The sequence below is a fragment of the Schistocerca piceifrons genome, chromosome 5, assembly GCF_021461385.2.
Source record: "Schistocerca piceifrons isolate TAMUIC-IGC-003096 chromosome 5, iqSchPice1.1, whole genome shotgun sequence".
Lineage (NCBI taxonomy): Eukaryota > Metazoa > Arthropoda > Insecta > Orthoptera > Acrididae > Schistocerca > Schistocerca piceifrons.
Window position 1 is genome coordinate 57,339,884 of NC_060142.1, and position 13,780 is coordinate 57,353,663.

Consider the following 13,780-nt stretch of genomic DNA (forward strand, 5'->3'; position numbering starts at 1 on the left):
CAAGTTGGGGAGGTTGTAACCCTTTCCCTCTAACAGTGCTTAAGTTCTCCCAACGATGTCACTGCATACATATCTCCATCATAAGAGATCAGCAATACTTCCTGTGTTTTAAGCTCTATGAGCTTCCCTAAGGTAAACTTAATGGGCAAGAGTGAATGGTGAAGCCTTTAAGCCCTGTCCATCTTATCCTCAACTGTTGCTGTACGCTAAAATAAGAGTAGATTCTGCTTGGTCAGTGAGTTCAAACTATAGTAGTATCTTCATCTGTACTTTCTGTAAGCCTAAAAGAAATTGACCCGATGCTAACTACTGGAGCATCCCATACACTATTGGTTAATGACTGTATGACTTCGTGTCCAACGTATCCATCCAGCCCTTCATAACCACCAAGTCCCAGATCACACCATCCACCGTTCTCTTTACAAACTGTGCCACCTATATAGTCACCTCTTGTACTGTAATTGTTGTGTTCAATATTCCTTGCGTCAAACTGGAATGCTGTGTTGTGTCATTCCAAGCTGCTCTTTTATTTTTACATTCGTACTCTTTAGCTCCTGGACGTCATAAACGTTTGCAGTCCCAAACATCATTTTTAATATCCTCCATCCAGCATCGAACCAAATTCTCTCGCGCTGATGCAAGGTATCTGGCACAACTTCCACTATCTGCTGCATCAGCGCCTAATATTGCTCATAGGACATACGCAACATACTGTACTCACCCCACATCTCTTTAAACATCTTCTTGCTTTCTGCCTCTTGCCATAGCCCATAAATACATCTTCCAACATCTTCACCTTTTTTACGCAAATAGCTCGCATTTAAAATTACTTCCAGCATCCAATGATGACTCATGAGAACCACAGCCTCTTGTCTAACGAAAAGCACTCCGGTATCCAACTTACACAGTATCCCATTCCATTCTTGGTGAAGAGGTGAAGCACCACAACGACTAGGATTTACTCATCTCTACCTCTGGCATTCGGGAAACTGTTGCCAGGGACATGCAGTCATTCCCCCTCCCTCTTTGGAATGACCTGACATCCAAGACAGCAAAATTTTCACACTCAAATCCTGCTATCAACCATATATCACCTTCCTGACACTTACACAGTATCAACCCAATAATATTACGATTCAGCTTAATCCCTTTATTGTACGCAACATAGTACGAAACACTTAATATCCTTGCCTATCTCCTAGACTTCAATCCATTTGAGATTTCATATGAATGCCGCGCAAGATTCTGGTAATCACTCTTCTTCCTTCTACTCCTCATCCTCTCCCTAGTGGATGGCAATACTTGCACCAGTGCATCTGGAGCATCTTGAAATAGTTGCAGGTGTCAAACATCAACTAATGTTGTACAAATCAGTACTGAAGTGTGATGTTAACTCGCAAACTTGTTTCAATTACCTCGTCCAGTCCCTGATAACAAATTTTTCAGTCACACCTTTCGAGATGTAAGGGCTCTATAATATAAGCCATTGCCATAACCTATACTGTGATAATTTCTCTATGCAATTTCCTACCTGTTCGTGGTGTTCCAGAGCTTTGGTGTTTGTTCACTGAACATGCCACCATGCCTCTCTCAATGTTTTGCCAAAATGCTTATCAGACTCACTGTCCTTTCCAGTTTTAGGCTGTCCTAGTCAAACAGCAAAGGCATCTCCCTCCATGGACCACCTCATAACCCAATACTAGGATGGACTTTCCAATTATATGTGGCCACAACAAAAATGATAAATATTATTATGATGTGAGTTGACATAATGACTCAGCGACCTATCCTACCATTAATTTGTGGTTGCAGAGGACTAGTTTTTAATTTTTATACCCATAGCAAATGACAACTGTTTTATCAAATCAGACATAAAGTTCATTCCGTGGTCCATGATTGTAGTTTCTATCACGCCAAAATTTAGCAACCAGCTGTTGACTGTTGCTTGTGTCACTGTCACTGTTTGCTGGTTAGGAATGGCGGTCGAGTCTATGTACCAAGAAAAGTGATCAATAAAGGTTAATACAATATGGTTCCCTGCAGGAGTCTGTTAGATGGTCCCAAATTATCCATTACAATCATTCAAAAAAGTTTAAACGCTTCTGTCAGTCTTTGCAATGGTACTAGCTTATGGCTGATATCTGGTTTTTATTATATATATTTGCTTATGTACTGGTCGACATCTCACCTTCTAGTTTTCCACCAATAGTATTCCACCACTATTTTATTTGTTGTTCTACACCTTCCACGCCCAGACAGCTGATGATCATGTGCCTCCTTCGAAACTTCTTCGCTCCGCTTAGCTGTCACCACCAAACAGGAAATCAACCTTGTTGCGTTACATAACAGGCCATTATATACAACAAACTGTGGATGTGTTGTCTACAGTTTGCAGTCAGCATCAGCATCTTGTGCCAGTTGTTGTTGTACAAGACAGTGACCCAACATCTGTATTACTGCTACCTTTCTGCTTTGACATCTGTATTCCAATTTTTGTTAGTGGGTTTATGTACAGCGTCATGTACAAACTCACTCAGTCTTAGTGCCCACGTTGTGGGCCTACTAGAAGGACCCTTTAGCTCCACTAAGCATTTAAGAGCAGCATGGCCAGTTACCACCTTCAATTTCTTCCAGCATAAATAATACTGAAAATATGTAATCTCATTTATCGCGCAGACAATTTAATTTTCCATCGTTTTCCATCTATTCAACTGTTCAGAAGTGTATGGTACAGGGTTTCTTTGTCTCTATCACCTGTCTCCAAATGCCCCTAAAACCTGGTTGGAAGCGTCACATCAAAGCACAAACTCTTTGAAATAACTAAAACCAAACTCAACTTTAATGCCCTTTTCAATTCCTTAAATGCATCCTGGCATTCCTTGCCTACTCGAACTGCCTTTCCTCAACGAGTTTGTAAGCTGTCTTGGCACCTCAACAAAGCCTTTTACGAATTTTCTATAATAATTTGGTAAATCCAAAACTGGTTTTCTATAATAATTCGCTAAACTCAAAAATGACTGTAAACCTTTATTATTCTTAGAAACTGGAAAATCTTTCAGTGCCTACAAAATCCTTAGATCCGTCTTAAGCCCTTCACTACTAATTACATGCACTGATTACACAACTTCCTCCAAAGCAAAATGATGCTTCTCAGTACATAGGGTGAAATGTGCTGCACGAAACTTTTTAAAAACCCCTCATATCCATTGTATTGCTTCTGTCATATCCTTCGCGAAAACAATTATCTCGTAAGTTATACCATACATTGCCGAGGTTTTATGCCTATTAATAGCCCACCCAACAACCACTGAAAAGTAGTTGGTGCATTTTTTTTTAACCCAAATGGCATCCTTTGATATTCTGAAAGTGTCCTCAGGAGACCTACCATGCCGTCTTCGATCGGTCCTCATGGAATACCTCCAGCTAGTGGTACCAACTTCTTAGATCCACAGTAGAGAAATACTAGCACAGTCCCAAGTTGTCGACAGTCTTAGTGATATCTGAGATTGGATATGCACCTGACACCACACACAACCTATTAGCAGGCCACTCTGGTTCCACCCTCAACCAAAGCAACTTCCCAATGCCCTGTGTCACAATATCAAGAGTATTAAGGCTTGACTACTGTAGTTGATGCTTGGAGACAAAGACCATTGTTACAGGTAGTCTGCAAAAAGCAGTTCATAGACGATGGCCGTTGATGAATCATGTATACGATTGGAGTTAACCCCCACAGCGTCAGTTAAGGCTTGAAGATGGTGCACTGAAGCACCCAAAATGGTAGGCATATACTAAATAACATCATAAGGACAGCTGTAGGTGTTCAATTTTATTACATAAGTGAACGGCCGAAGTCCCTCAAACCTCCAATCAAAAGGGTTGACGCACAAAAACAATCAAAACTAGCTTATACACTACATCAGTTACAACCTATGTCTCATCATGATCTATCTCGACCACATGTATTTTCTAGTGGCTTGAACATACCTATGATAATTAAAACAAATTACTCATACAATGCAGAATGATCAAGCAAATTACACTGACTACACCACACAGATTGCAAATATTGTTCCATAGTATTACTGTGGAACTGAGAACAACCAGTCAGTTCTGATGGTGGCACTTAAGTTACCCTCAATTCCAAGCGAATCTCACTTAGACCCCACGTTCTCTACACACGAAAACAGGAACACAACAAAAAAATTAATAGTCTGTTGACTCATCACACTGTCTGTGGAGGTTGACTCTGCTGGCACCAGCTGACTGGTCAAGGACTTCTGACACCAAACTGTAGAGGCTTGGTGGTGAAGAACTCTATGGTGTAGAGGTTTAGGTGCAATTGGAGATGGAGATGGTGGTGCAGAGATGTCACTCTCACGCATCTTTGGATATACAACGTGGAAGCGCTGCTGATCATTGAGGAAACCGATTTTCTGTAATGTGTCCCACTGTGATGCTGACACTTATTTTGCCCTCTCGGTAAGGTGTGCCCAATTTCCACAGCGTGGCAGCATACTGAAAGTGCCAGTGGCACAGCCATCTACCAGAATTCTCATGCAGATGTCAGAACTCGGAAGTAGAGCTTGCAGCTTGCCCCTGTAGGCGACAGTGGCAAGTACTGGACCATTCACCCAAGTGGTGAAGACTAAGGACCATTCCACCATGGAGTACGGGGAAAGTACGGGGTGGGCTGCAATCTCAAAGGGTGCATGGCAAATACAGGACATGCTTGGGTCAAGGAACAGTCGGAATTGTAGTTGTAAATTGTTGTAGTTGTGCTGGGAAAGTCCCTGAGCTTCAAGCGCTAATAGAAAGCACAGAAGCTGAAATCGTTATAGGTACAGAAAGCTGGCTAAAGCCTGAAATAAGTTCTGCAGAAATTTTTACGAAGTCTCAGACGGTGTCCAGGAAAGATAGATTAGGCAGAATTGGTGGTGGAGTGTTTGTGTCTGTCAGTAGTGGTTTATCTTGTAGTGAAGTCGAAGTAGATACTCTGTGCGAATTGGTGTGGGTGGAGGTTATACTTAACAGCCGAACTAAGTTAATAATTGGCTCCTTCTACCGACCCCCAGACTCCAATGATATAGTTGCTGACCAGTTCAGAGAAAATTTGAGTCTCGTAACAAATAAATACCCCACTCATACGGTTATAGTTGGTGGGGACTTCAACCTTCCCTCGATATGTTGGCAAAAATATTTGTTCAAAACCGGTGGTAGGCAGAAAACATCTTCCGAGATTGTCCTAAATGCTTTCTCCGAAAATTATTTCGAGCAGTTAGTCCACGAACCCACGCGAATTGTAAATGATTGCGAAAACACACTTGACCTCTTAGCCACAAACAATCCAGAGCTGATAGAGAGCACCATGAATAATACAGGGATTAGTGATCGCAAGGCCGTTGTAGCTAGGCTCAATACCGTTTCTTCCAAATCCACCAGAAACAAACGCAAAATAATTTTATTTTAAAAAGCGGATAAAGTGTCACTAGAAGCCTTCCTAAGAGACAATCTCCATTCCTTCCGAACTGACTATGCAAACGTAGACGAGATGTGGCTCAAATTCAAAGATATAGTAGCAACAGCAATTGAGAGATTCATACCTCATAAATTGGTGAGAGATGGAACTGATCCCCCATGGTACACAAAACAGGTCCGAGCGCTGTTGCAGAGGCAACGGAAAAAGCATGCAAAGTTCAGAAGAACGCGAAATCCCGAAGATTGGCTAAAATTTACAGACGCGCGAAATTTGGCACGGACTTCAATGCGAGATGCCTTTAATAGGTTCCACAACGAAACATTGTCTCGAAATTTGGTAGAAAACCCGAAGAAATTCAGGTCATATGTGAACTAAACAAGCGGCAAGACGCAGTCAATACCTTCGCTGCGCAGTGCCGATGGTACTGTTACCGACGACTGTGCCGCTAAAACGGAGTTACTGAGCGCAGTGTTCCGAAATTCCTTCACCAGGGAAGACAAATGGAATATTCCAGAATTTGAAACACGGACAGCTACTAGCATGAGTTTCTTAGAGGTAGATACCTTAGGGGTTGCGAAGCAACTCAAATCGCTTGATACGGGCAAGTCTTCAGGTCCAGATTGTATACCGATTAGGTTCCTTTCAGATTACGCTGATACAATGGCTCCCTACTTAGCAATCATACACAACCGCTCGCTCACCGATGGATCTGTACTTACAGATTGGAAAATTGCGCAGGTCGCACCAGTGTTTAAGAAGGGTAGTAGGAGTAATCCATCGAACTACAGACCTATATCATTGACGTCGGTTTGCAGTAGGGTTTTGGAGCATATACTGTATTCAAACATTATGAATCACCTCGAAGGGAACGATCTATTGATACGTAATCAGCATGGGTTTTGAAAACATCGTTCTTGTGCAACGCAGCTAGCTCTTTATTTGCACGAAGTAAAGGCCGCAATCGACAGGGGATCTCAGGTTGATTCCATATTTCTGGATTTCCGGAAAGCTTTTGACACTGTTCCTCACAAGCGACTTCTAATCAAGCTGGGGTATCGTCTCAGTTGTGCGACTGGATTCGTGATTTCCTGTCAGGAAGGTCGCAGTTCATAGTAATAGACGGCAAATCATCGAGTAAAACTGAAGTGATATCAGGTGTTCCCCAGGGAAGCGTCCTGGGACCTCTGCTGTTCCTGATCTATATAAATGACCTGGGTGACAAACTGAGCAGTTCTCTTAGGTTGTTCGCAGATGCTGTAATTTACCGTCTAGTAAGGTCATCCGAAGACCAGTATCAGTTGCAAAGAGATTTAGAAAAGATTGCTGTATGGTGTGGCAGGTGGCAGTTGACGCTAAATAACGAAAAGTGTGAGGTGATCCACATGAGTTCCAAAAGAAATCCGTTGGAATTCGATTACTCAATAAATAGTACAATTCTCAAGGCTGTCAATTCAACTAAGTACCTGGGTGTTAATATTACGAACAACTACAGTTGGAAAGACCACATAGATAATATTGTGGGGAAGGTGAGCCAAAGGTTGCGTTTCATTAGCAGGACACTTAGAAGATGCAACAAGTCCACTAAAGAGACAGCTTACGCTACACTCGTTCGTCCTCTGTTAGAATATTGCTGCGCTGTATGGGATCCTTACCAGGTGGGATTGACGGAGGACATCGAAAGGGTGCAAAAAAGGGGCAGCTCGTTTTGTATTATCACGTAATAGGGGAGAGAGAGTGGCAGATATGGTATGCGAGTTGGGATGGAAGTCATTAAAGCAAAGACATTTTTCGTCGCGGCGAGATCTATTTAAGAAATTTCAGTCACCAACTTTGTCTTCCGAATGCGAAAATATTTTGTTGAGCCCAACCTACATAGGTAGGAATGATCATCAAAATAAAATAAGATAAATCAGAGCTCGAACAGAAAGGTTTAGGTGTTCGTTTTTCCCGCGCGCTGTTGTGGAGTGGATTGGTAGAGAGATAGTATGATTGTGGTTTGATGAACCCTCTTCCAAGCACTTAAATGTGAATTGCAGAGTAGTTATGTAGATGTAGATGTAGATGTAGACATGAATCACTGATCTCCAAGAAAGAAGTCTTGCTACTGCTGTAGACAGCCTGAGAGCAGATCATCTGTCACGCAGCACTAAGTCCATTGGTGACAGATGTAGGATTCAGAGCTGGTCTTGCGGAGGTGATGGCCCCTATCTGGGATACGCTGCTTGTTGATCCTTTACCTGGTGGTGACGGGTGTGGCCCCCACTTCACGGTGAATGTTTGCAGACTGCGCCTACCTCAGCTAAAATCAACTAGTATATTTTATATTGGTTTATGACATGTTTGTTATGCCCAAACATGTCTTCTAACCACCTACAATTCACCATTCCTGGCGCTCAGCGATGTAGAAACCACTTGACCCGCCTTATAGTTGCACTGCACTTCTGCTACATCAACAGGATTGCAAAGCTCAATTTGGCCCACCTAATGGTACGTAAACAGGGCTGTTGATGAAACTGGCATACCATTGCCTCAGTCCTCTAAGCTGCCTACAGTTTTCAACACAGCTGTTATTTCTACAGTAGTGCCCAGAATTTAGCAAGGTCACTACAACCCTCTCTCTGCACATCTCACTCTCTTTATTCATCCTCCCCTCTCCCACTCTCTGTTCGTCATCTCTTACTCCCTCTTTGTCCATCCTCTCCCCCTCCTTTCTGTGTTCACCCCTTGCTCCCCTTCTCTCACTATATATCTTGTCCTTCTCTCTGTGTTCAGCTGCACCTATCTTCATGTGTAGCCCCTGCAAGTAATGCAAATACTACTCACACAACATACCTCTTGTACAGGGCAGCCTACATGTCAGGGGTGGCAAAACACTTTTTTACCTGTATCACAGCTCCTGTGGGAGGTACGAGATTCCAGCTCTCGCAGTGCTGATTCTCAAGCAACATATTTGGTTGAAATCGATTGAGTGGTTTCGAAGGCAGTGCTGAACATACACACATACATGCAATCATACATACATTTTGTTTTATGTATGTAAGGATGGATATAGAATAAGACTTCCATCTCATTAGATGCATTTGGTAATGCGTTTTGTATGATCTTGTTTATTTAGAAATAAAGTTAATCTTCATTTCCATTTGCTTCTTCAGATTTCATGTCTTGAAGTAACTTTAATTCAATAGAATCTCTGGTGATATGTGTGACCCTGACTTCAAGTGCCATAGACATAGGTTGTTTTTGATCCAGTAATCCAGCCAGGAGCAAAGTTCTTATTCATTCTCCACTCACTGGGAACTTCATCTCATTTATCTTAAATGCGGTCACAATACTCTTCTGCCGTCTAGTAGTTATCTAATTTGGTTATAATTAAAATTCTGTGCAATACCACTCTACATGTGAGCCCAAAACCTTCAAATGCTGTTTCCAAGTTCTTCCAGGCTTCCACTACTGTGATCGCGTCCTTAAAAGGGAACAATTTGCGTTGCCCGCGAAGAATATAAACCGGAAATCCGATTTCGTTGGATCCGAAGGACAGTTTCCTACTACATCCCACAGTTCGTCGTGGACTAAGCCTTCATGGAAAATTTATCTGTTGAATAATTCTCGCACCCGATCAACTTTTCAAATATCGAAAGTCCAGATGAGGCAATTTTAGGTCTAAATGAAAAAAATAAACAGCAGTCTGCACGCGTGAATGATATATTGGCGATAATAAAAGAAAGGATCGGCAGACCCGTAATTTACTTACGAACCAACTCCGGATTTCCACGCATGACTTCTGTTTTTTACATTTTCAAAACGTTACTTCCACCCGTGGCCTGGTAATCTTTTTGTTGTACATTTTTAATGAAGACAACGTGAAAGATTAATGTTTTGTTAAATGAGAAAAGCAGTACGTGCTCTACAATCACTACACCTACAAGTTTATGAACGTAAAACCACAGAGTGACAGTAAAAATCAAGGAATAAATGTGATATTCAAATTAAATTTCGAAATTTTTTCCTAATAATTAATTTATAATCATTTGATTATCCAATAAAGGGAAGGCTACGGTTTTGGACAGGGCTACAGTCTCGTGTATATTTCTGCGTAGTCCTTTCTAACACCCTTGGTAGTCTCTCTGATAGCCCTACTATCTTTGACAGACAAGGCATGGCATAGAAATAAGTAAACGAACGACTGACGTGTAGGTTTATGTTATCTGTGATAACTTGAAACTCAGCGCAGCAAAGTGATTTGTAGGTTAAGAAGAAGCCGGCGCGAAAGAAAATAAAGAAAGAAATGATTTTTCGTCTGTCATTGTCTGTATTTGCGTTGTTTTTCCAGTACACTGGAACGTCAGAAATACTTCGGCCTCGAGGAGTCGCTCTATCGAGTGAGTTTTGAGAATGCAACTTTATGAGCCACTCTTGTTTACATGGGATCGTTGTTGTTTATTGGTGGAATTCATTTCTGACATACGTAGTAGATCCTACATCGCTGAGTAATTGTAAAGCACCTGAATGTTGCCAAAATACAATCCATAGGGAGAAATGTTTACTTCTGTAGGTATAGACCGAAGCGTTGTGCTGAAGTCTGTTGCAGTTTTACCTGGACAAGACGTACAGTTTATCCACTTTGTTATTAAACCGAGTGATAATGTGTTAGCCATTTTCGATCACTGAAGTGTCCATTGCAATTTTTTCCCGCTTAAGTATTTAGCTCCATTTTGAGCAAAATCCAACTTTTCTCTGTTGATTTGTGGTACATTATTAACAGCAGTGTTCAGTGTAGAACATATGTATCTACTTGAAGCTATAATAAAGCAGTTGCCTATATTCGAAGATGTGTTTACAACTTGTTACTGTATTAACTCGTATATTATTCTTAAGGTGGACACAAAAAATTAAAACTTTTTTCTGAAAAATGTTTAGTGGTCAGTTACTTCAGCTAATGCTTGTTTGCTTATTGCATTAACAGTAGTTAGTTCACGACATCAGACACAATTTTTTTAAAAAAAAATAAGTTCTGAATATGCATATTAGAGTTTCCCACCATACATTGTATGTATAAGAAGTAATAGAATTTACATTTATCGTTGATCTGTCTATATACAAAATAACCGCAGTTGGAATTGTAAGATGATGAGCATTAAGAGAAGGCTGCCTTTACACTCATCGGTAATATACCAGAATCACCAAAATCCATTAATACTGGTCCAAATTACTTGAAAGTCAGCCCAGATGTAGTCAATACTGTACACTGTTTCAGGTGAAACTGATTTGTGTTTGCAATAATGTTGTATTGTGCACAGGCTTCACATAGACCCAACATAGTGTTTTACTTCTCAGTTTAACTTGCTGATAACATCATCTGCTTTGTTGTAGGCTATGTGCAGCCTTTGTTGAGACAGATCAAGAACTAAGAATTACATGACATTAACTATTATTCAGGCCAAAGAAAGCATGTAATGATGTACAGCTTCCTAGCACTTATGAATTCATTCATCTCAACTCTGTAGCAACCTTCTCTGAAGGCATGTGTTGACACAGTGAAGAATAACAAGAATTATGGAAATACGGAAGCGTTCGATCCCGCCCGTCTGCTTTGACCCATGACGTCACAAATATGGCGGAAACAAAAACAAACACACACACACACTTTCCACAATAAGCCTATTGACACTAACGGGACAAGCGCGGGAAATGGGGTGTTTTGAGTGCGGGGCAAACTAAATGTAAACAAATTTAGACGCCTTGCATAGCTAAAACGTGTAAGTGAAGACAGCCATGCATGAATACCCACCCACCTCCCCAGGGGTCGTAACCCCTGCAACCCATAGAAGATAAAGATGATTCAGAAGCTGATTAGTGTTTTTTGTCTTTTTAAAAAAAAAATCTCACGGGATAGAAAGAACAGATCAGAAAGATAAATATAATAAACTAAAACAGAAATTGGAGGAAACAAATAATTAAAATAAGTAATAAGTGTTTTTAAATTAAAAAAAAAAAAATCTCACGAGATAGAACGACCAGATCAGAAAAATAAATAAAATAAGATAAAACAGAACTGGAGACAGCCACACTCAAACCAAACTCCGCGCCGTCATGACGTCACACACGACAACACCCTTACGTCACGGGTCAAAGCCGACGCGTGGGATCGGACGCTTCTGTCGATCCAGAATTATTTGCATAGAAACATAGATTTGTGTATGCATTTGTATGGATTGTTGAAATTAGATCGTTATGAAGCTGTGCAATGTACTTTTATCTTCAGTAAAAAAGCCTACATTGCTGCAAATTGTTGTAAAATAATTATATCACTGGTTTTGTCACATTATTGCCATCAATAGAAGCAGATTATTCACAAAAGTCTTTATAGCAAATACTTGTGTCCATAAATGTCAGTCAAAATAAAGAAAACTTTGCTGTTGGCTGCTCCAGTAATTTGTAATCATTTTGTTGCCGGCCTAGTTTAGCAGAAATACGCCCTTCTTTCCATTCAGCAGGATGTATACATACGTACTTTACAAGCTACCGTACAGTGCATGATAGAGGGTATGCCGTACCACTTCTTGTCATTCCCTTTCCTGTTCCGCTCATAAAATTCTGATTTCTCTTATTTTGTCTTTGTGGTTCTGGAGCAAGATGTGTGTTGATGGAAATGGAATTTTTCTGCAGTCTGCTGCTTGTTCTCTAAACTTTCTCAGTAGTGTTTCGCAAAAAGAATGTCTTCTTTCCTCCATGTATTCCCATTTCAGGTCTCTGTGCATTCCCATTATACTTGTGTGTTCGTCAAACATACCAGTTACAAATCTAACAGATTATCTCTGAATTACCTTGTCTTCTTCCTTTAGTCAGACCTGGTGGGGACCCCAAACACTCGAGCTGTATTCAAGAATAGGTCACACAGTGTTCTGTATGTGATCTCCCTTATAGATAAACTACAGTTCCCTAGAATTCTCCCAATAAATCAATGTTGCCCATTCACCTTCCTTACAATAAATCTTACATGCTTGATTCACTTCATGTTACTTTGCAGTGTTATGCACAGATATTTAATCAACATGGCTGTCAAGCAGCACACCACTAATACCTTATTTAAACATCACAGGATTGTTTTTCCTAGTCATTTATGTTAAATTACTTTTTTCCACATTTAAAGCAAGTTGCCATTTATCACACCAGATAGAAATACTATCCAAGTCATCCTGTATAGTGACCCTTTCCTGTACACTGCAACATAATCAGTAAACAGCCAAAGATTGCTGCTTACCCTGTCAGTCAGATCGTTCATGTATGCAGAGAACGTGAGCAGTCCTATTGCACTTTGTTAGGTCATTTATACCAATACCTTTCTCTTATAAACACTCTCCATCCAAGACAACATATTGGGTTCTATTATGTAAAAAGTTTTTGATGCACTCGCATATCAAGAACCTATTTCATTTGCATAAACCTTTGTTAACAGACTGCTGTGTGACACTGTGTCGAACACATTATATGAGTATAGGAATATGGCACCTGGCTGTAGCCCTTCAGCCGTGGTTTGCAGGATATCATGTGAGAAAAGAACTAGTTAACTTTTGCAGGAGTAATACTTTCTAAATCCATGTTGATTTGTGTATAGAAGATTTTCTGTCTCAGGGAAATTTATTATACTCAAACTTTGAATGTGTTAAAGAATTCAGCAGAAGACCAATACTGGTCTGCAAATTTGTGTGTAGTGCCTTTATATTTGATGTGCACAGGAGCCACTTGCACTTTTTCCACTCGCTTGGATATTTCCTTTGGGTAAGATATTCATATTAATTCGAAGTAAGTAAGGGGCCAGTGCAGAAGAGTATGTTCTGTAAACCAGTTTGGGATTCCATCTGCATCTGGTGTCTGACTTGTTCAACTGATTCAGTTGCAAGTTGCATGTCAGTGCCATGGATTCAGATTTCTGTGTCCTCTGTGTGGGAGTTTTTGTGGCAGTCAAACAATCCTCCTGTGTGAATGATTTTTTTCAAAACAAAATGTAAACCTTCAGCTCTCCTTTTGCTGTTTTCTGTTGACACACACAGACTGGTTTATGAGTGGTTGAATAAAAGCCTTGAACCCAATAACTTCTTTTATGCGGGATTAGAATTTTCTAGGATTCCCAGCAACATCTTTTATGAACGTATAACTGGAAAGTGGACGCTTTGTGCATTGACCTTTTTCTAACTATAAGATTTTCTGCTAACTGTTGCCTGTTGACTGTCAAGCATAACTTTTTAATCGAGAGTACAATAATCTGTTATTTCAGCAATTTTCGGATACTGTTATTAAACC

At 40.5% G+C, this 13,780-nt stretch overlaps 1 protein-coding gene across 1 annotated transcript in view; it reads left to right on the forward strand.

Moving 5' to 3' along the window:
• Positions 1-9,628: 9,628 nt before the first annotated feature.
• The window catches only part of LOC124798577 (glucosidase 2 subunit beta), a 182,106-nt gene continuing 177,954 nt past the window's right edge, over positions 9,629-13,780 (forward strand). The window contains exon 1 of the mRNA XM_047262039.1: positions 9,629-9,858. Coding sequence (XP_047117995.1) covers positions 9,765-9,858 — 94 coding nt within the window. The 5' untranslated portion in view covers positions 9,629-9,764. The remainder of the gene's footprint in view (positions 9,859-13,780) is intronic.